Source organism: Truncatella angustata (genome assembly GCF_020726525.1).
Source record: "Truncatella angustata strain MPI-SDFR-AT-0073 chromosome Unknown BKA67scaffold_1, whole genome shotgun sequence".
In the NCBI taxonomy this organism is placed as follows: Eukaryota; Fungi; Ascomycota; class Sordariomycetes; order Amphisphaeriales; family Sporocadaceae; genus Truncatella; species Truncatella angustata.
The window spans coordinates 2,963,416-2,985,592 of NW_025763381.1; the positions used below are offsets into that span (position 1 = coordinate 2,963,416).

The following is a 22,177-nucleotide window of genomic DNA, read 5'->3' on the forward strand; positions in this document are numbered from 1 at the left end:
GGCGCCAGCATTGAGTCCTGTTTTGGACGACCACTTACGAGGAATGAATGTATGAATTGCCACTATGTGGCAAATACGATATGATTTGCATTACGTATAATCTAGTATGTCTCGCTCATCTATGACTAATGATCTATGCAAGAGTCTTCTCAGCACTCGCAACTAGAACCTGAAAATGCATCTTGACGTGCTCCTCTTCGACGAATGGCGTTGCAGGACAATGCCTGATCGCAAAAACACCGCCAACGACTGTGCTCGACAAGAAAATCTTGCCCTCGTCATTGACTGCCTCGTGCATCGTCTTCGTAAGAACATTCTGCTCCTCTAGCGTGGCCGCCTCACCCTTACCCCTAAGCTTGAAAACGGTCAGTGCAAACCTTGGGCCCGTCACGATCTCGAACAAGTCGCTCCTCGACCTGAGTAACTCTGCAAACGTCTCGCCGAGTCCCACATGCTTTCGGATGTGACTCTGTAGCCCCTTGATACCGAAGGTCCGGATCACGAACCAGACCTTCAAGCTGCGAAAGCGTCGGCCGAACGGGATTTGCCAGTCGCGGTAATCGGTAACCAGACCAGAGTCCGTGTAGTCATTTTTCAAGATCGCCAATGTTACACTCAGCGCCTCGATCAGCCAGTTGCGCTGTCGTACATACAAAACACTGCAGTCGAAGTTGGTAAGCAGCCACTTGTGCAGGTTCGTATTGAAGCTGTGGAAGCGGGCGAACTGCTTAGTGAGGTGCTGGTACTCTGGGCATATAAGCGCCACTCCTGCATATGCCGCATCGATGTGTACCCAGATCTCACCCGGACCGGGCGGGGCTAGTTCGTCGAGTACCGCAGCAATCGAGTCAAAATCATCGGTAGAACAGGTGTCAGTGGTTCCTAGAGTAGATGTGAGGTAGAAGGGCTCCAGGCCCTTGGCACGAAGCTCCTCTATGGTGGCTCGCAGACCCTCTCCGGTCATCTTGTACCCGTCCTTCGCATGGACTGGGACAGACCTGTACCGCACGCCGGTAATCATAGCCGCCTTCTTGGTTGCACTATGCGTCGCTGCACTGCCTAGGGCGACCAGCTTGCCTCGTTTGATGGCCATAGCATCCTCAAGGTCCTCACCCTCCAAACCAGTTGTTGCATCACGAAGGTACTTGTCCCGAGCGGCAACCATGACGGTGGCGATAGCTTCAGATGCAGTGCCGTGGATCACGCCACCGCCGTGAGTTGAGCCTGTCGAGTGATAGCATTCGGGAAGTCCAAAGGCCTTGGCTAACCAGTCCAACACGATAGTCTCCAACTCTGTGACGGCTGGAGAGCAGATCCAGTTGAAAGCAGCACCGGTAAACGCGGTAGAATACATTTCACCGAGCATTGCTGGGAAGCTGGAAGAAGAAGGGAACCACGACAGGAAATTTGGCGATTGCCTAGCAGCGTTAGTTGGCCATACTTGGCGGATCAATGGTATGTATAGTCATACCAATGCGTAAGTCCAGGAACGATCTTCGACTGGAGATCCTTCTGGATATCCGACCAAGCCTCTCCCTCTTCTGGTGCGTGGTCCGGCAGCAGTTTTCTCAGATAGCCAGGCTCTACCTCAGAGACCACGCGACGTTCTTCGATAGTATCGTAGTACTTGACGACTATAATGGATGCAAATTAACATTCTGCGATGATAGGTAATCGCTGTTACTTACTGTCGTCAATCGAGGACACGGCCGCCTCCCGAAACTGCTTGGAATCCATCTCCGCACCAATCCAAAGGCTTTTACAGTATGGAAAGTTGATATTAGGTCGGATTTCCACCTAGTCGCTCTTGAATATACACTAACAAATAAAATAATTAGACCTTGTATTTCAATCGCTTGATGGTTGCAACAGGCTTCGATAATGTATCGTTTTTAGTAATTCTTCTAGCGGCATATAACGGTATCCGAATAGAAGAGTGGGCTACCAGACATGCACACAGATTGACTAAAAAGGATCGAGGACAGAAATCGTCGATGTTCCCCTTGTCTTGATTGGACAGATTGCTTGTGGCAGGCGGAATTTCCGTGGAAATCGGAATTGGTGTTGGACAAGCACCGCCAGTGAGATCACGGCGCATAGCTACGGTGGGCTAGAGCCGAGGGGAGGCTACCACATCATGAAAACCCGATTATATGGCATCGACATGATCAGCTAAACTTAAGTCGATTATACCGTCATATATGATCACTTAGGACAAGACCTTACATTTTCTTGTTTAAATAAAATCTTTTCACGATAACGTGAAGTAATATACGTAGGCGGGTTATTAGATGCCCTTTCTGGCATGATTTAACCATTCTGTTCACCAACTCGCTATCCTTCGGTGTTCTAATGTTTATATGTCATTTAAAACGTTTGTTGAAACCCAGTCCTTACACGTAAAATTATATCCAGTCCTTTTGATTTCCCATTCCACTTGTCAATGCTGAAGAGACCCTTTCTGCATGCCGATTAATTTGATCGTTCGAACACTCCAGCAGATTACCTTGAATGTCCACACCAGCCGGCCCACATACGCAAGCGACCGAAACCGCAACTGTAACCGCCGCCTTTGATAGCGGCCGACCTCCGCAGCGGGGTACTTGAGGCATTTTCCCTGCTACAACACTCACGAATGATCATATTCTTTTACACATTACGTTTTCTCAACGAATCACGTCTGGTTTGGTGTCAACACCAAGTCAACGGCCGGTTGGTGTAGTTGGTTATCACGTCAGTCTAACACACTGAAGGTCGCCGGATCGAGCCCGGCACTGGTCATTCGACTGTGCTTTCAATTTTTTGCTTTCGCCTACTTGAACAAGGGGAGCGGCTGTCTGAGGCTATCTGTGACCACCGACCACACGCTAACATAATGTTTTGCTTCCATTGGTCAAAGGAAAGTTGCAAAACGACTCATCGACTCGTAGTCCTTGGCCATGAATTTCAGGACTGCTGTGACCAAATATAGACATCGTATATTGCGTCAGCAAATTCCTTTGGTGCTTCGGCGGGAAATGCATGCCCTACATCAAAGACTCTCCGCTCATGTCGTCCTGTAAACATTTCATCATGGGCTACTGACCCGCCGGGCTTCAACGGGTCCCGGCTTCCATCGAGTGTTATGCACGGGACGGTGATTTTAGGCCGTTCCGCCAACTTTTGCTCCAGGGCCTCGAGCTCTGGGTCCCCAGAGGCATTACCGAGACAAAACCTGTAAGCGTGAATGACAACATCAACGAAGTCGGGATTATCAAAGGCAGATGCTGTGCGCTCGTATGCTTCATCGCTGAATTCCCAAGTCGGCGACCACTGTTTCCACAGCAGTTCGCAGAACTCTTTTCGATTCTCAGCTAGACATTTCCGCCCCCTTTCGCTCTGGAACAGGTGTTGATACCACATCACACTTTCTAAATGAGGCGAGGATGGTTCTTTTTGTTGTGAGACGTCGACAATGTCGTATCCAGCGTAGCTCACGAGACCGGCAACTCTCTCCGGCCATAATGCAGCAGAGACGCATGAAGCAACACCTCCCCAGTCAAAGCCGGCCACAATCGCCTTGTCGATTTTCAAGTGATCGAGGAGCCGGATCACATCGGAGCCAAGTGCGGCTTGTTGGCCAGAACGCATGTGGTCTGCCGAAGTAAATCGGGTCGGTCCGAACCCTCGAAGATACGGCACAATGACCCGGGCGCCACATGAGACAAGATGCGGTATTACATCGTCAAAGGCATGGATGTCGTAAGGAAAGCCGTGAGAAAGAATCACAGCCCAGCCTTTGGGTTCGCCATGTTCCAGGTAATCAATTGCAAGCGAGGGGGTGTAGGCTATCCCTGCACGGCTCATGATGAAAATAATGTTTAGTTACACAAGCTCGCCTGATGAAAGGTGTATGCAGTATAGATGACCGATGTGAACTTGGATATAAATTTAAATACAATTTACAAATCAACTATTGATGTAGTTACTTGTATCTCATTCATTCCTGATATGTCGGTCGCAGGGCGTGCAAGCGAAACTTTGTGACGTCATTTCAATGTCCGCCGTCCTATACAAGTTCGTGGGATACTCAAGTATAACTTCGGTGGCATTTATGTTATTGAACATCAGCAACCTCAAGACCTGGTCTGCTTAATGCGTCAACATTAACATAAGACTGCTTTTAACTTCCCGTTCCTAAAATTTTATATTTAAGAATTCACATAATTACGTTACATAGCCGAAAGGTATTAAACCTCCAGGCCAGACTAGTGTGGAGACGCTTCGAGATTGATCTTTGTCGTGATGGATGGTTTAGATGGGACCGTAGGGGTCCTCATACTTGGCCAAACACTCGAGCTAGTCGCCCTGGTATATCGTGGCCAAACATGTAGCGGGCTCTCTTAACTTTCCCATACCTTCAGTAACGTCGATAACATAAGCAGTCTTCTCTAGAATGACACTAGAGAAACTCATCGAGTTCTGTCCCATATCAATGAGTGACGTATAAATAAGGCTTTATGATCATATCTTCAAATCGTGATCTATGTTTTCCTGGAAGGCGAACACATCGAACCGGACTAGTTCTTTGCCGCCAAATATTGGCGGAGGCCTGGTAAGGAGGCTTGATGATGGAGTTGATTGTCACTGGAAGCTATGTATGCGTTTCAAACAGGCCATTCAACTTGGAGCCGTCCGCATGTTCTATGGGTTGGTCCCTGCCACATCGACCACAGAAGCCCAGGACCGGAAGGGAACTCCATACGCAACATTGCGCTGGCTGTTAACAAATGGAGCACATAGTAAGTTCCGTACGGGTGAAGGGACACATGCAAAAGGAACGCATTTGGTAGCGTGAGCCCTAAAAGAAATATAATTCTCTGCGTACTGTAAGCAACAGCACATCCGCCGGATCGATCGAATCTGTAAAAGGCACTTCAATTGAGCTGACCCTCCTGTGTGGCCAAGCACCGTGGAAATGGGTATCGCAACACGACAGCTCGAAGAATGCCTTGGGAGTCAGACAGTGCTATACCTAGCCCGCTTCGCCTTCCAATCCAAAGAAACCCAGACACCAGGATACAGCTACGATAATTGCATGTTTTGGGGCTGTCGTCGTCGTCGTTACAATTCTTACAAGTAGCGCACGTATTGCGAATCTCGGTTCATATTATGCTAAAGCGATTTCAAACCTCCAAGCTCGAAATAACTATAAAAATAGATGATAAAGGCAGTTAGAGGCTCTCAGGCTTGCCGTTACATGGGTTGATCATACTAAGAATTACTGAGATACAGGTCTCCATTGCCTTTCTGCACTGATTGTCGTGGCCAGATTGACCATGCCATGTATCCAAAAACAACCAAGATGGCCAACCCGGGCAAAATCAAATCCTATTGAACCGCCCTTTTGATCCTGCTGGTAGAACTGGTACTCCCACTGGCGCTTCCAGTGGCTGGACTCGGAGGGGCTGCTCCTGTTGCCCATTGAACTGGATCTGTGCCGAGAACAAACTCCATTGTGCCTCCGTTCGCAAACACATCATCCCAAGTAACCCAGGCCTTGTCCCAGTTTTCTCCGTTCACCTTTAAGCTCTGCACATAGTATGCATTGTCGCTTCCACCGGTCGTGGTGATCTGAAGTTCCTTGTCCCCTCCTAGGTGAATTGTCAATTCATTAAACCATGGTGAGCCGATCAAAAAGGTCGTTTGGCCTGTGACGGGATAAAGACCCAGCATGACCCATAATATCCAGCTTTCCATAGCACCGGCATCGCTGTTTCCAGGGAGCCCCGTCGGTGTGGGAGCATAGTACTTCTTTGCGTAGTAGCGTGTGTAGTACACGGTCCGATCCTGGCGCCCGACAAAGTTGAAAAGATACGGCGTAGTGAAGCTAGGCTCATTGCCGACATTGAAGAAGCCTCTAGAAAAGAAGGTTTCGAGCCGGGAAACAAACGCATCAGTACCATCACAAAGCGAGATCAGGTGCTCGATATCATGGTGTGCATTGAAAGAGTACTCGTAGGGCAAAGCCTCGTAGTAGTAGTTTCCCCAATAACAGCCACCGCACGACGCGGGATCTTGGTCGATGAAGCCTCCGTTGGGGTCGATGGGGCCGAGGAAGCCAGTAAAGTTCTCATAGACCATGTCCGTGTTCCACTGGTTGCGCCAGTTGCGAGAGCGAGAGAGATACTTGGCAGCATCATCGACCCTGCCAAGCCCTGAGGCGACCTGGTACAGACCAAAATCATTTCCGGCATATTCGATAGCCCGACTGACAGAGCGGCCGTAAGTCGTGGTGATGTACCCGTATTTCAGCCAGTCCGGCAAAGCTCCACGTCCCTCTCTAGTTGAAGAGCTCAGATCCCGTGGATCGTTATTCTTGGGAGGTACTGTCTCGGCATCGGTGACCATAGCTGAATACGCATCATCCCAGTCGATAGCTCCGCGAACGCCCTTGACGTAAGCGTCGGCCAGTACATTATCTGCGTTCGAACCGCCCTGAGTTGCCCCATTGAAGAAGGATGACCGTGCATCAGGCATGAAGCCGTCATGGCGCCAAATATCTACAAGGGACCTGATGAACTCTTCGTAGGCATCCGGTTGGATTATATGGAACAGAGAAGTCGTACACCGAAACTAAAAAGGTTTGAGCAAAGTGTTCGATCCCACTGAGTTCAAAATTTCACTTACAAGATCCCACAGCGTGAAGGTATCGTCGTAGTATGGCTCAGTGGATTTCCACAACGCGTTCTCGCCGGTCTTATTTGTTGGAATGATGTTCATATGATATAAAGAACTGTACAAGAGTTGAAGGTTAGTTATACTTGATGTGTCTGTAGTTGTAACCTTCGACAAGACTGCATCGTTCCAAGCAGCCTGAGCATCCTGCTCGAGGGTATTCAAGGTTGCATCCAGAGGTATCTCATCATCAATATTACGGCAAGCCTGAGCTGACGAAATGAATGAAACCCCAACTCTCGAGGTGACCCTTGTCGCTGAGTCAAAGGAGAACACAGCTCCAAGACGAGCATCTGAGGAAACACTTGTTGACTCATCATACGCTGCTAGAGTTGTCACTAGCGGTGCCGTGCCCACAAAGGTTTTAAATGTTGCTGGCTGATCGAAATACCCGCAGAAATACACAGTCCATTTCGGAGCGCGGTTCCAGCCCTTTGCAGAGTAAGCCATTACCGCTGTGGAAATCATTAGATTTGATGAGTACTTACGTTATTATAAGAACCCGAACCCTCGTATCTTAATGATGATTCATCTGTAGACGGTATGACTGTGATGTTGCCTCCTACATAGCTCTGTCCCAAACCTTGACCTCGGTATGAAGACAAAACATGAGACACGTCGACAATGATGTTCGAAGAAGTGCTGGAACTAGGAAATGTGTAGTTATACAATCCAGCACGTGTGGTCCCGGCAAGTTCCACAATTGTGCCACTGCCCAGAGTAGATTTGTAGTATCCAACTCTAGTTGTATCTACCGCCGCTCGTGTATCATTATGGTCGAGGAGTGGGTTCTCGATGGCACCAATAGCTGGCATCTGCGAGACTACGCCGTATTTGGGTGCACCTCCCGTTCCGCTCTCATGGAGCATACTGAAACCAGTGAAGTTGCCAGCAGCTTGGTAGCCAGAGTACGAGTCCGAGCCGGTGTATAGGTCTGGGCCAAGCTTCACGATACCGAGTGGCAGGCTGACTCCAGGGAATGTATTTCCTCCATTTGTATCTCCAGTCTATGGTCGTATTAGATTGTGTCGCCAAACTTGGTCTTTTCGAGCACTTACATTCGGCAATACGTAATTGGTGAGGTCTTGCGCCATGGCGACTGACGCCGCTGTCAAACTACCGAGCACACCTTGAGCATGCATGATGAAAAAAAGTGACTTCGATCTTGAAGTTTGGTGCAGCTACTGGCAATGCGCAAATCTTGAGTTTACCTCAATCATAAGGAAGAGGTCGCTCACGTCAGCGCGACGTTGATGAAGCTCCGATATCTGTTCGCAAACCCACAAAAGTAAAAGGTTTGGTGATGGGTTTGGTCTGGGAGTTATACACAGAAAGAACACTGGTATCGCTGCTATCTATAGGTAACTGGCTCCCGTGGTTTTCGACTTGGAACAGGGCTTACTCTCAACGTAGTATGCAACTGTACAATGGTCGTGCATGATACTACCCTAGCCTCGACCAAAGACATGGGCAAGCGGTGCACGTGTCGACTGGCTCGCGTGTTGCCTTTCCTTAACGGATGTAAGTGTCCAACTACCTACGCGATGGCCTCTTCAATGAACTAGCTGTTCTGACGTAGATCAACGGTCAACTTGACTTACTCAAGTTGAGAAGGTATCGGCAACGTGCCAGAAAGACGTACTCTGAGTGGTCGGTGACTTTTTAGTGGATCCGAGTATGCTGTGGTTGTTTAATCTCAAGCCGCCCTCAGCGAGCAAAATGCGAACGTGAAAGAACGACTTAAAAACGAACGACTAAATGAGGAGACTGTGAGACCCAAGATCATGGGGTACGAGGTCATTTCATATCGTACAAGTCCATGCGTGATGGAAGTCAGCATTCAAGATCCATCGCGTGCCCCACAGGGGTTCGGCAAGACGGCCCTTGAGAGAGGTGAGCCAATGCAACGCCATGGTCCAATAAGCCTGTACGGTTGTCAGCCGCGCCTCATTAGACCTCGCATCAAGATTGTTGATGATAGTTGTATCCGATTCGAGACTAGAAAGTGACGGTTTAAGGGGTTAGAGCCGATTTGGTAGAAGATCTCGCAGAGCCGCCAAGGCCAAGGCCATGGCATTTACTAACAGATTGAACTGGCCGATGTCTTGTCACGATGAACTGAACGGGCAGGTCGATTGCATCGAGCCACAACTGCTCCGGTCTTTGGAAAGCAGAGCAAGAAGAGATCATATGTAGGTACCCGGAAGTCGACACGATAGTTTACCAGCTTATTGGCACTAGCATCAGAAGCTAGACCAGTAATCAAGACCAGGAGTAGGCAATGAACGCCACTGACTTGTTTAAGTGGCTGGCTGAAAGCGCCATCAGTTGCAAATGCCGCACGCGCGAAAGGGCATCATGGGAGATGGTGTTGCGGATTCCTTGCAGGTTGACTGGATTACAGGGGCGTTGAGGTGTCTGATGCAAGACACGAGGAACCCCATTCGGCACACATCATGGCGGTGGATATCAAGTCACAAACGAAATTGATTTTCCTGTACTTGATCCCAAGGTATGGAGTCCAGTAGAAGAATATTGGGATTCCCAGATGGGACGCAGATGGAGGGCGGATGGAGGGCGGATGGAGGGCACTCAAAGACGTCTGCGTCGCTTGCTTTGGATAATCACATATCATGGTCAAGAGAATATGAATGCTGGCTGGGGTGTTTGTGATGGTTGAGGTGCAAATAGAGAACGGGACCCCTGAGGATTGATTCTAGGATCAATTGCCAAGACCAACCCCGGAAATGCATTCAACACTAACCGTGCAAAGGCCCGCTTGTAATCCAATGAAATGGGGCCGTTGGCTGAGTGGTGCGAAATCCAGATAGGTGGAGCGCGGTTAGTTACATACAGTAGTACGGTCAACGGCAAGCACAAGGGCAGGTGGTGAAGATTTTAAGCTTCCAGTGGGCTGCCTAATCCCTACAGTCGAGGCAGCACGTCCCTTGTATAGTAGCTTGGTACATAAAATGCTCGCATGCACAAGTTCGTCTACAGTTGTGGGGTTCAAATCGCTCTCGCCAACTCTTATCGATAAGCGTCGACTGTCAAAGCCCAGAAATATTCTGCAGACCACTTTCAGAATTAGGAGCATGGTCCAGCCGTATTACTATGATTTGAATTACACAATTGACGTCTTGTCCAGGTATCTGTCGCCCTTTCTCTCACGAATTCCGTCCGACCGCGTTTTCATGCCAATTCGGCGATTTCTGTGTGTCTTGCGAAAAGCACCAGCAGGAGCACGAGCACGAGCCCTCGCTTCTCCCAACACCTTGGACATTTTGAAATTCTGCCGGCATTATCGTGACCGCCCAGAACCAATTGACCAAGATACCACACCAACCAGCGGGACCATCTTGCGTCTCGACAAGATCTCATCATGGGCCGGAGGCCTAATCCTTTGATCCTGACCTACTTTGAACGCGGCCCCAAGCTCTCCGACAACAGCAACCGATATCCGCACCGATGCAAGGCCTGCGGTGAAGACTTCCCCAAAGGTCGGATCGATAGTTTGACCAACCATCTCACCAAGCGATGTCCCGCCATCTCCGAGGCAGAGAGGATCAACGCCTGCCTGGCGCTGCATGGCATCAACGGCAGTCCTGCCCGGCGTGCGCACACAGCTGCCGCTGTTCAGGCCAACTCAGCCCTGGCCGACTCGGTCACAGAGAATGCCTTGTCGCAGACCAACTGGACCGCTCTCGAAACACTCGCCGAAGTCTCCCGGCAGATCAACCAACAGAATGCCGACGCGCCCCTCGATATCAGCCAGGCAACCTTCAGCCATCCGCTCCTGGCCTTGACATCGCCTCCCTTCGAGCTCCAGGAGCAATTTACCTTGGAGAACCCGCCCTTGAGCTACGATAGTCGAACCCACCAAGAGCAACATCAGTTGCAACCCCAAGACTTGCATGAGAATGGGCATACCCATCTTAATCACCATCCCGACCATGATCATGACAACGACCATGAAATGACCGAGGAGAAACTACGAAGCCTGCTCGAGGCCGATGATCATGGGCATGGGCACGAACACGGGCATGGACATGAGCATGAGCATGTGCATCATCATGATCATGCTATAGACTCTAACCTGTCTATGGCCGCCGCTGCCGCTGCTCGTCTGAACCCTAACTATGTGGATTCACAGATTCACCACCAGTTTCAGCACGAGCTGCCTCAACCCATGGAGCATGATAACCCCAGTGCGCCTACGACCGAAACGACTACCACCGAGGATCTCAACGCTAGCGCAACGGTTATGGCTGAGATGGACCATATGAGCAATATTGGCGAATCAAGTCAGGATGCTACAACAGGCAACATCCCCCCCCACGAAGGCGATGCCATGGTTGTAGATGGAGCGGCGCCCACGACCACCACTGATGCTACGGCTGATGGTGGTGAACTGATAATGGATGATTCCACACACGCTGAGCAGTCTGCCAATTCGACTGCAATCTCCATGACCAGCGCGCCCTTGACATCCCATGAGTTCATTCCTGCATGGAGCGAGTTGACGTATATTCCCAACAATATCCAACCTCCTGCAACGGTCAGCGATCAGAGTCAACAGCTGGCATACACACTAAATAAGGGTGGCTTTAGAATGGACACTCTAGGCCCAAATGGCACACGTGTCCGCCACTCGCGAGCCCGTTTTGACCCCACTCGAAGGAAGGAGGTCCAAGAGGTCAGGCGGATCGGGGCCTGCATTCGGTGTCGTATCTTGCGGAAAGTCTGTTCCAAGGGGACACCATGTGACACGTGTCGGAAAGTACTTTCGCCACGGGTCTGGCACACGGGATGCACACGAACGAAGTTGGCTGAGCAGATTGAGCTGTACTCTGCAGGCGTCCAGATTGTCGTGGCTCAGAAACGTGTCAACAAATTGAAAGATGACTACAAAATGTCCAACAATGGTGTTGTGATTGAAGCCTCACACTTCCATGAGACCGGGCATCAGATCACGCTCCAAGTTCTTCAAGGTATCCCCGCAACAGCCACCCAGGACGTCAAACCTGATGCAGACAGCCCGTCCTCCGGGGAAACAATCATGATCGACAACAGCAAAGTAGACATTCCCGCGCAGGTGGAGAACTACATGCGACGCATGCTTCCTGAGTTCATTAGCCGAGAGACCTCCTCCCATGTTCGGGTCACACTAGAGTGCGCTCAGACAGTTGCACATGACACCAATGATGAGTTACTCCGGCGCTCACTTGAGCTGTGGGGCCTTACAGAGATCATGGACCGCGAACGTCAGTGGTCTTTTCATAAGAAGCTAAGCAATGGTGAATGCGGGGATATCTGGCTGAAGGACGAAACATCCAACAACGAGCATGACAATGAGACATTTACAACTTTCTGTACTCAGCTCACTGCTGGGGCTGAACGGAAGGCAGCCCATACAAGCAAGAGTCTGCTTGTTGGAATTCAACGGAATCTGCAGGATGGCCGATCGAAACTTGGTTTTCCAATGTTCCTGACGGCCATGATCTTTCTCAACTGCGTCGAAAAAATGACTTGGTCTTTCAAAGCCTGGGATGGAGAAGCACTTCGATCATTGTGGCCTTTAGAAAAGCAACCCGACAACTATTATAATCAGGGATATGGCCTCTGTGACCTGCTGAAGATGCTTCTCCACATCCGCCACATCATGCCTAAGGTTTCCGAGGGGGAGCCTAACCAGCCCATCAAGGCGGCGGAAGAAGAGGATGAGACGATCAAGAAGTACTATGAAGATCTCAATGTTACCCGTAAGCTTCCACAAGCATGTTGCCTTCTAAGACCCACGCTAATTGTTCTGCAGCCGACTTCTTGCACAGCCGCCGTGAGAATTTCTCATTTGATCAGTCCGACTCACACTCGCTTGAGTTCCTGTTCTGTTCTGCACTACTGCAGCCATAGGAAGACGCAGCAGCGCCAGAACCATCGGCTGGAACCTCAAACATGGAAATACTCCGTTGCGCTGTGCGGCGAGACGCCTCTACTGGCTTAGCTATCGATAGCTCATTTGGAGACACTGGTTTCAACCTCCATGTACAGGCATCTGGCTCCACCATGTCAACTCCTTCCAACCTATCAGCTAGTCTACCAACCCAGAGTCCAAACAACCGACCAGCGCAGTTCCCTCGGGGATTAGGGAGATAAGCTGGGATCACTCAATAAGCTCTCCTCCAAAATACCTTACAGCACGAACTCCACGTGTGCCCAGCTGTCCATCCTGGCTCCCCTTGGACGCATGGTATAGGTACTCCCTTACATCATGCAGGAGCACCACTATTGCATGAGCAGAGGCACATGATGCGAACCAGTGTATGCATGGGAGGAAGAGCGAACAAACGGAAATGCATTAGACAAAACTAGACGGTTAGAATGGGACAGGAAAGCACACTGTTCTGGCAAAATGTTCAGAAGATGAAACCTTCTTGTCTCAAAGCAAAGATATGGCGATCATGAACAAGCCAAAAGGGGATTTGTTCCTAGATATATACCCATTGGATCTAGGAGCGGCGTTGTAGTGCTTTGCTAATTGCTTTTGTGCTGCGCTGGCAGCAACTGCAGATTATATAATGATTTCGATGAAGCAATATTGCGCCTTTTGCGGCGATTGATCAATGACCCAAGATGCCATGGCTTTTAAAATAGTTGCTTGAGCCCATGTACACAAACCCCATCTCACAGCACGCACATTCCTCGGATGAACATCATAACGTCTCATGATGCTCAAGGGACCCTAAAGTGCTCCAATGCTTCTCTCCAATCCGTGAACTCCTTACTTTTTTCAGGGGGCTGCCTGCGTTCTACCTTCCTGCTCTTAGCATCATCAACGTCCTCGGAAAGCTGGTCCCGCAGGTCTTCGATGATGGCAGTACACGTAACTTCGCCGTTCCAGAACCCCTTTCTTCGCCGAGCATGAATTGCCGGCGCCGTGTGCGATGGCCCCAATGGCGGTGGCGGTGTTGTGAATGTGCGAGGAAGTAGCACGGATGATTCGTTCTTCCTTCGCTGCAGTTTTGCCCTCTTGGGGCCCATCCGTCTCATCCAGCCCATTCGTCTCTGGGTTTTGGAGGTTGCAGTCGTGCTTGTGGACGTCGTGGACCCGAAGTCGCTGCTACACGTACTCCCGAGCTCGTCGGCGCCAGAGCTTGCATGAGCCTCGGTAGGAGCGGTGCACTTGAACCCACCGACACCCATCTGCTGCAGCATCGCCCATCCAGCAGCGGGGCTCTATCCCGTCTGTGTGCGCTCCAAGCCTCCTGGTCCGCCTTGACCGCTCTGCTGCCGTCTCGGCTTCTTGAAGCAGCCAAACTCGTTCTTTGACAGCTCGCGCAGCTTTTTCAGCACATCGCGCATTCCGGGAAGTTCATTTTGCAGAGCGGCTCTTGTAGCGTCATCAGTACGACTGTCAAGCATGCTATAGATCTCCGACTGTGTCTGCCCAGCACGCTCCGTCGTATATTGTGTCAACGTCTGCGCAACGAATTCCACATCCAGAGTGGCTTGCATAAGAGCGCCGATGTCGTAGCGGGAACGCAGTTTGAAAGCTTCAAGCAGCTCCCTGGAAGTGGCCTCGAGAAGGAAGGAGAGGACCTGTGGTGTTAAACTGGGCGCTGTGGTCGAAACTTGAGTATGCACGAGCACGAGAGAGAGCAGAGCATCGTAAATGTAAGGTTTGACTTCAGTTGGTTTTGGTGTGGCACCCCAAGTCGGATCGGAAAGACCATTTCGAATGATTTGGCGGACATTTTGCACCGAGGGTTTCGTATAGGTCTGAAAGAGGCGGGCGTCAATCTGCGAGAGGGTGTCACGGATGGTCTTAGCTTCGTCGGTGAGAGCGACGGAGAAGGCGTTCTCAAACTGCATGTTGAGGCTCGGCACGACCTTGTTTCGGAGCGCCGCTAGATTGCTCAGGGTGAGGAGCATGCGGAGGTTCTATTTTCATACGATTAGAAAGAATTTGTGCAAGGGTTACGAGATTACTTACGCGATCACCAGCGTCGACGCCCTTCATCCCGATATCATAGGATGCCCTGTTGTCTGCACCTTCCGCAGCAGGAACATCTATATCTGTTGTCCAGTCGTCTTCCGCTTTCTGGACAGATCGCTCCGCGTTCTCCACCATCCCACTCAGTGCCTTATACAGAGTGGTGACATACTGGCTGCGGACCATTTGTAAGAGCTTTGTTGGCGGAGGTTGAACAATGTCCTCTGCGCCCGGCTTGGCCATAGCCTCGGGAATGTACAGGATCTTTTGCATGCCGCCGAGGAGGGCGCCCTCAAAACCTGCAAATGTTGCTGGCATACGTGTCACATCGCCCGTATCCCTCGACCTCTGCCAGTCCTCCACATATTTGATGTTTTCGGCATCCTTGTTCCAAGCACCACATATAGCGTTTACACATCTCTCACGAGCTGCGGTAACCAAAGTCTTCAGCAAGTCGAATTGCTTTGCATCGCCTTGACCAACTGGTCCGATACGTGCCATGTCAGCCGCTCCAGCACCGACTAGGGCCAACATCTTGGACAAATAATGGACGCCGCTGACCGAATTTGAGTTCGGTGGCCAAAAGGCAAACTTCTCGTAAGCCTCCCCACGCTTTGGCGATGGAGGAGGCAAATTTTTCGAATCGAAGTTGAACCGAGGATCTCTCAACGCTGTGGGCGTTAGAGATGCCGACAGCGGGGTGCCTGGTGATGGTGGCAACGGTGAGAAGAGAAGTGAGATATCCTCGGGAGGAGCGCCTGCGAAGAACTCAAGCACATGTTGTCGGATCATGTCGACCAGCTCGACAGTGCCCTTACGCAAGTCAATCGTACCCTGTTGAGACAGACGATGATGCTCACGAGACTCTGCGTTATATCCCAGAGGTAAAGTCTTTTGTGTCTTTCCGTCAATGAACCCCTCGACAGTCTGCCAGAATTCTAAAACTTCTCCAAGGACTCCCTGAGTCGAAAGAAGCGTCGTCAAGAATGTCAGCATCTTTTCCCAAAGCTCGGTGACATCTGCTGAGTCAATGCCATTTATTTTGCCATCCACTGATTGACGAGCCAGTACTTTCAAGTGAGAGGCCACCGTCTGTGGTGCTGGTTTGTCTCCATGGGCTAATCGCCGCCTCAAAACCTCGATTTCAACTTTTGCTCGGTCGGCCATTGACGCTATCTTGCCCTTGAGGTAGTCATATCGGCTAAGTAGCCATACCCAGATGGGGTTGTCTTCGACTCCAAGTTCAAGAAGCAGGCCTATTAGCTCCATGTGCTGATCCTGTGCTCGTCCGGTGCTACTTTCTGCCTTTGAGGCAGTATGGGATGATATCAACTTCTTCCATATGTCACGCTTGAAGAGCTGTATCTGCTCGTCCACATCATGCCACATTCTCGCAGCCACGAGGATTTGATAAGTTTGACTCTCGCTAGGGGTGGTCGAGCCCAACTCCTGAACGAGCTTCCTTGCATCGTCGGCAATCCTTCGAGCGCGCGCAAACTCGTCTATCAGCGTCTCATAGTCCTTGCGCTTTATGCTGTCGGCGATGTTGGAGCTGGCCTCGATGTAGTCCTTGTACCTGTCGAGGGATGTCTGGATTGTCCTCAGGCTTTCTTCCTTTTCCCTGCCGCCAAGGGCAGGGCCCCACACATCTTCAGCCTTTGCCGATACATCAAGAAGCGGCGCCTTGATGCCAGCCACACCGTAGTCGCTCTCCTTGATGAGAGCATTCTTCTTCCTGGCATCTGCGCCGGGTGACAATGGCGGGGGAGAGACTAGAGGGCTTGCGCCAAGTGCTGCACCACCACTGCTGTTTCTGAAACTGCTTCTGCTTGCATGTCTGGAATGGGCGCGGGCTCTGGAGGGGGATGGCGGGGGCTCTGCGCCCCTGTACTTCATTTCCTTGTAGACATTGTCGATGGTGGCCTTGGCTTTGACGAAACGCTCAAAGTTTGATTCGACCAGGACTTTGAGGGAGGCGGATTTCTGGTCGATGGACTGCGATAGGTTGTCGAGACCGGTCTCGAGGGCTCTTGTGTCGTCGAAAGCATGCAGTTGTGACAGGAAGAGAGACGGCGAGAAGTTGGTCGAGGAGAGCAGGAACTTGGTACGCAATCGACTATCTTCCTTGACGGGGACGCCAAACTGTATCAGGGACCTGATCACACTGTCACTGCCACCGAGCGGGTCTGGTTCGTCGCGACTGAGCAGGCCGCTGCCGGACTTGTCGCCAGCTATTATGCTGGACCTGGTGCTCACGGCACGTTCGAGAGCTTGGTAGCGGGATTTCCTCCTCTGGAGCTTCTGTCTCCTCTGTTCGTCCTCGCTGTCGGATGCTTCACTGTTGTCCTTCTCGACTGGCCACTCAGTGGGGAACTCGGTTTCGAGGCCGTAGAACTCGAGGACGTTCCGGTTGAACTCGGTAGTCGCCATGTCTGCTTATTGCTGCGTTGTCTGCCAATGGCCTCCAGAGATTATCATGTTTAGGTGCAACTGCCGGAGACGCTGTGTAACTAGATTGGGAGTTCCAAGACAGATTTCCAAGCGTCCAAGAAGTGAGAAACACTCGCGTGCCGGTACCACTTTGCAGCTCTGAGCTTGAATGAGGTTGTTCGGTGGTTACCTAAGACATTAGTATTAGTAGCCAACCTAGCTAACTTACCTGTTGCGACTGGCTGGCCTGTTGCAAGTTAGGCGTGAGACGACCCCTGCAGCTTCATGTCTACAGTACATATTCCACGCCGCGCTAAACTGCGGTCCAAGGCACGGAACACAATTTAGTGGGGGTGGGCATTGAATTGAAGGCTCATGGCTACCACAAGTGATGCAGGATCCTCAGGACGCATGACTTTGATGTGTGCAGGTATTTGACAAAAAAGCAGTGTATTCAGACAAACAAAAAGTAGGTAGGTCATCTAGAGTCAGGGGATTGATTCACCGTGACGAGCCTGGAACCATCTCTTACTTGAGCACTCTGCGCTACAGCCAACGACCACGAATATAGACATGTGAAAGACCGACCACGTTACAGATTGGGAAATGTGAATGCGATGCTGTATTTTGTACAATGGTGGATGCAACTTGGAACGTAGTACAAAGCTCAAGGAACACCAGAAAATACTACGCAACTCACTTGGTTGTAGATATCGGGTAAACCAGCAGCCGCTAAAGCGCAGTGCCGTCTATTTCATCCGAGTGCACCCGCTAGTCCCAGGTCTGCTTTTTGTAGCCGTTTAGCACTAGCTCTGGGGCTATCAGATCTTCGCTTGTTTATCGGCCATTGCCATGTGCTTTTGATCCCGAGCCCGATAATCCCTCGACAGGAAAGCTTTTTGTTGTGTTTGAATACCGACGTCGTCACCCTCAAAAACCCCCCAAGCGCCTTTTCTTGTCTCCAGGAGCTTCCAGATACCCCAGCGCTCCTGATATATCTTTCTCACAATGTTGACTCTCAGAGCTGTTTCGGCCCCTGCGCGTCGCCAATGCTTCCGCGCAGCTCCCCGTGTCGGTGCAACTCTTTCCCAGGCAAGCTACCACCACTTTCTGACGAGCCTGCGCCAACGCCGACGCCAACTAACAATGCCCTCTAGAGATTCTACTCCTCGGAAAAGGTCGCCAAGTTCCACGGTATCAAGGATGCCAATGTACGTTTCTCCCGGCCACCAGCCCACCCCGCTACCAACCATACCGACACGTAAATCACTCAGTTGCACCCCCAAAGCCTTCAAGCAGCTGGGGCATGGTTATCGTCGCGCATTGAGGCATTGGAACTTGGCCATTGGAACACCACAAGCTGATATTTTGAACCTCCTATAGGGCAACTACCCCGTTTCCATCATCGAGGGTGATGGTATCGGACCCGAGATCTCACAGGCCGTGAAGGACATCTTCGCCGCTGCTAAGGTTCGTGGCCCATTGCGACGCAGCCACTCAGCGGACATGCACGCCTAACAATTTCCCTCTTCTAGGCACCTGTGACCTGGGAGCCCGTCGATGTCTCCCCCGTCTTCAGAGATGGCAAGCAAACCATCCCCCTAGAGACCATTGAGAGCATCAAGAGAAACAAGGTTGCTCTCAAGGGCCCTCTTGCCGTAAGTACCCTGCCACTGCCATTGCTAGTCCGTAAACTTGGACAATTGCACTAATTCGTTCCAAAGACTCCTGTCGGCAAGGGCCACATTTCCCTCAACCTTACCCTCCGCCGAACCTTCAACCTCTTCGCCAACTTGCGACCTTGCCGGTCTATCGCTGGCTACAAGACCCCCTACGATGACGTCGACGTCGTCATGATTCGAGAGAACACTGAGGGTGAATACTCCGGTATCGAGCACGTTGTCGTCGATGGTGTTGTCCAGAGCATCAAGCTCATCACCAAGGAGGCCAGTGAGCGCGTTGTCCGATTCGCCTTCCAGCAGGCTCAGGAGATTGGCCGCAAGAAGGTCCGCGTTATCCACAAGGCAACTATCATGAAGATGTCCGACGGTCTCTTCCTCAAGGTTGCTCAGGATGTCGCCAAGGAGTTCCCCGGCATTGAGTTCGAGTCCGAGCTTCTCGACAACACCTGCTTGAAGATGGTCACTGACCCCCTGCCTTACAACGACAAGGTCTTGGTCATGCCCAACCTGTACGGTGACATTCTCTCCGACATGTGCGCTGGCCTGATCGGCGGTCTTGGTCTTACTCCCTCTGGCAACATTGGTGACGAGTGCTCCATCTTCGAGGCTGTCCACGGTTCCGCCCCTGATATCGCTGGCCAGGGCAAGGCCAACCCCACTGCTCTGCTTCTCAGCTCCCTGATGATGTTGAGACACATGGGTTTGACCGACTACGCCAGCAGAATCGAGCAGGCCACCTTCTCCACTCTGTCCGAAGGAAAGGCCTTGACCGGTGATTTGGGCGGTAAGGCTAGCACGAGCGATTACGCAGGCGCCATCATTTCCAAGTTGTAGATACCACACGATTCACTATAATGCTTTCCTGTAGAACTGGGCAGGTAGTCACGGGTAGACTGTACAACAACAAGAACTGAGACGAATATTGCATGACCGAGTATGAAACCGTTATTTATGCACCTACCCTGTTCTTACTCTTTCCAATGGTGCAAGCACTGCCAGGTACAAAAGCGTCGTAAAGATATTTATAACGTCAGCAGCCGCCCGGCGAATCGGATTCGTCATGAAGCTTATGATACTCATAAAGTGCTTACGAAATGAAGAGACAAAACTGATTTGATGTTACGGTCAGTATCTGGAGATTTGTGGTGGCACTAACAGCTGTGAGCATGATATAGGCAAGCAATAGTCGTCAGGTAACATCGTTCGTCTGTTATTGGCAAATTTGGCGTGTGACCCGCATCGATAAGACGTGTTCTACACTACAGTACTGCGATGGCGGACTCTGTCAGTAGAGTTTAAAAGCTGTCTCTGAGTGTTGATGTTCGACAATGCCTTGTCCATGCTTGTTTCCTTGTCCACCAAGCACCAAGCTGTATATCAGATTCTTATGATATCTTCACTATGGCACGATGATTTGTGTCAAGCTGGGCCGTCCAAGTGTCCCTCATCCTATAACAGCTTCGATTCTGAGCAGTCATCTGAATTGGTCATTGGTCCAGTAAAACTTGTGCATGTGCTGCCTAGTCCAAAGTTTGTCTCTCGCATGCAACAATGAGCTCAAGACGAAATGCGATCAGCACAGCTCTTGGGATCTGCAGAAATCGGCGATATGGAGATATGGAGGTGTCAGCCCAATATGCCACATTTGCCAATAATCTGGCCTGGCTCGCAAATGAACATCTTAACCGCCAAAAATCTTTGAAACATTCAAGTCGTAATCAAGCGTAAGCCTGCATATAGTCCTGCATTTGAATGTACTTTGGCCACACAGAGAGAACAGCTCTTGGGGGATGGGGACGAGCAGCAATGCTGGCGCAGGTCAGCTCAACTGAGACATTGTGTACTGAGCAGTTAGCAATCATGTGAGAACCGAGATGGTTGGCAGCAACCTCTCAACCATTGACCTTCCCTTCTCATCAGGCGGCAATTATCGCCAAGTGCCATACTGCAACGGTTCAGGTGCCGTAGTAGAATCACATTGACCGCCTCAAGTAAGATGAAATGAAACATGTTTCTAGATGACCATGCTTGGTGTTGGCAAATGCAGATGCTCGGGATTGTTTCCGGGTGCGAATGTACACGACATTGTCCTTTACTCCAAGGGAAGTTGTACCCTTGCATACCGTGCTCGCTTCAGATACTGTATAACCACACAACGAGGAACGGATCGACCCGGTTTCGAGCTTTGCCGAAGATATCTTTGTTCAAAGTCAGCGTCCGAGTTGATTTGCCAGGCCGTCCTGTCCCAACTTCAAAAGTCGCTTCCTCGCTAGGGCACGTTAGGCCCTTCGATCTTATCTTCGGGTGCGTCTCGGTCAAACTGTGCCCTCCCCAACGAACTCCATAGTGGCGGATATGAACAAAGCAAGTGGTGGCCGTGGTGGGGTTGACTTCAAGTGACACAAGTTCGAATAGGAACAGTTTCACAAAGGCTCACACACCTTCCGTCATAGTTGCTATCCCATGGCCGAGCAACTGGGAATTAGTGGGAGAAGTTAGTCATCGCAAACTACTATGGTCGCAGGCATAATTTACATGGTAAGAAGTGCCCTTGTCAAGTATCGACAAGGGTGGAGGTCGGAGCCGGTTGTAAAGTTTATCCAGAAAGTCACCACCTGGTTAGGGCAGTTACTATACCCATCCCAACCAAGTACAGCCTGGAGGCTACAAGTTGAGGCTTGCATTAACCTCTAATTCAAACCCTTGGATTTGTATATCAATTGAGAGTGTCGGCTCGCTATCATATACATCCGATCGCGAAAGGCGAACTGAACGGCTGCGCCGGAGTGACGGAGAAACGGGGATAAACGTTGGCAATGAGCCCTGTCAGCCAATCAGTGCTAAGGTCAACCATCCTTTGCGAAAGTATTCAAGCATTTCTGGGCAATAGATCGCCAAGAGATTCCCCAGAATTAGCGGTTCGACATGCATTTCGAAGCATTCTAGAATCCAAGCTACTACAACATCCACTTTGATATGCTCAAAGAGTAAAGAAGCGAGACCGAGCGCTGTCTGTACATACTCAACGACATTTTCAGGTGGTGGGTAGCTGTTTGCTCAATCGTTGGCCCACGACTGCTGCATATACGCTGTCGCGTGTCAATCTGGAGAAATGAAGTCACCGCAGCCTGCCCGTACCGGCATTCAGATCAGCCCACAAAACAGTCCAGTCGGCGTGGTACTAATGGTGGGTGTAGGCTATATTATGCAAGGCCAGCTTCGACCTGCATTGACATACGCTAGCAGACCAGCAAGACCATGCTGCTTTGCGGACGCAGCTTGTGTTACTATTCCGGGTTCGGTAGGATGAGTAGCGGCCACAAAAATTGTCTCGGTGTTTCTTGGTGTGTACAAG

The 22,177-nt window shown here is 50.7% G+C and overlaps 7 protein-coding genes and 1 non-coding gene across 8 annotated transcripts; 3 read left to right on the forward strand and 5 right to left on the reverse strand.

Moving 5' to 3' along the window:
- Positions 1 to 133: 133 nt before the first annotated feature.
- On the reverse strand, positions 134 to 1,737 carry BKA67DRAFT_529918 (pyridoxal phosphate-dependent transferase; the record flags this gene model as incomplete). The annotated part of the gene is made up of 3 exons (XM_046099153.1): positions 134 to 1,418; positions 1,472 to 1,634; positions 1,689 to 1,737. The coding sequence occupies 3 exons, from the start codon at positions 1,735 to 1,737 to the stop codon at positions 134 to 136; spliced, it is 1,497 nt and encodes a 498-aa protein (XP_045963911.1).
- Positions 1,738 to 2,707: 970 nt separating this feature from the next.
- On the forward strand, positions 2,708 to 2,781 carry BKA67DRAFT_t12. The gene has a single exon. It is a non-coding gene; the product is annotated as a tRNA-Val (tRNA).
- BKA67DRAFT_545763 (Alpha/Beta hydrolase protein) lies at positions 2,779 to 3,980 on the reverse strand. The gene has a single exon (XM_046101348.1). It carries the CDS (start codon positions 3,844 to 3,846, stop codon positions 2,947 to 2,949), a length of 900 nt encoding a protein of 299 aa, XP_045963912.1. The 5' UTR covers positions 3,847 to 3,980; the 3' UTR covers positions 2,779 to 2,946.
- A 1,390-nt stretch (positions 3,981 to 5,370) lies between these two features.
- Positions 5,371 to 7,859, reverse strand: BKA67DRAFT_652998 (glycoside hydrolase family 92 protein; the record flags this gene model as incomplete). The annotated part of the gene is made up of 4 exons (XM_046106274.1): positions 5,371 to 6,615; positions 6,670 to 7,149; positions 7,206 to 7,724; positions 7,776 to 7,859. The coding sequence occupies 4 exons, from the start codon at positions 7,857 to 7,859 to the stop codon at positions 5,371 to 5,373; spliced, it is 2,328 nt and encodes a 775-aa protein (XP_045963913.1).
- A 2,240-nt stretch (positions 7,860 to 10,099) lies between these two features.
- On the forward strand, positions 10,100 to 12,630 carry BKA67DRAFT_652999 (uncharacterized protein; the record flags this gene model as incomplete). Its single annotated transcript, XM_046106275.1, has 2 exons — positions 10,100 to 12,479; positions 12,533 to 12,630. 2 exons carry the CDS (start codon positions 10,100 to 10,102, stop codon positions 12,628 to 12,630), a joined length of 2,478 nt encoding a protein of 825 aa, XP_045963914.1.
- Positions 12,631 to 13,449: 819 nt separating this feature from the next.
- Positions 13,450 to 13,920, reverse strand: BKA67DRAFT_653000 (uncharacterized protein; the record flags this gene model as incomplete). Its single annotated transcript, XM_046106276.1, has 1 exon — positions 13,450 to 13,920. One exon carries the CDS (start codon positions 13,918 to 13,920, stop codon positions 13,450 to 13,452), a length of 471 nt encoding a protein of 156 aa, XP_045963915.1.
- Positions 13,921 to 13,953: 33 nt separating this feature from the next.
- BKA67DRAFT_509188 (exocyst complex component Sec5-domain-containing protein) lies at positions 13,954 to 17,140 on the reverse strand (the record flags this gene model as incomplete). Its single annotated transcript, XM_046097221.1, has 2 exons — positions 13,954 to 14,658; positions 14,711 to 17,140. 2 exons carry the CDS (start codon positions 17,138 to 17,140, stop codon positions 13,954 to 13,956), a joined length of 3,135 nt encoding a protein of 1,044 aa, XP_045963916.1.
- A 1,008-nt stretch (positions 17,141 to 18,148) lies between these two features.
- Positions 18,149 to 19,656, forward strand: BKA67DRAFT_529923 (isocitrate dehydrogenase subunit 2; the record flags this gene model as incomplete). Its single annotated transcript, XM_046099154.1, has 5 exons — positions 18,149 to 18,211; positions 18,298 to 18,351; positions 18,524 to 18,610; positions 18,676 to 18,798; positions 18,865 to 19,656. 5 exons carry the CDS (start codon positions 18,149 to 18,151, stop codon positions 19,654 to 19,656), a joined length of 1,119 nt encoding a protein of 372 aa, XP_045963917.1.
- Between the last annotated feature and the right edge of the window lie 2,521 nt (positions 19,657 to 22,177).

Bases quoted from the DNA above. Each gene is read 5' to 3' on its own strand.
- BKA67DRAFT_545763 (XM_046101348.1), bottom strand. From the start codon at position 3,846: ATGAGCCGTGCAGGGATAGCCTACACCCCCTCGCTTGCAATTGATTAC.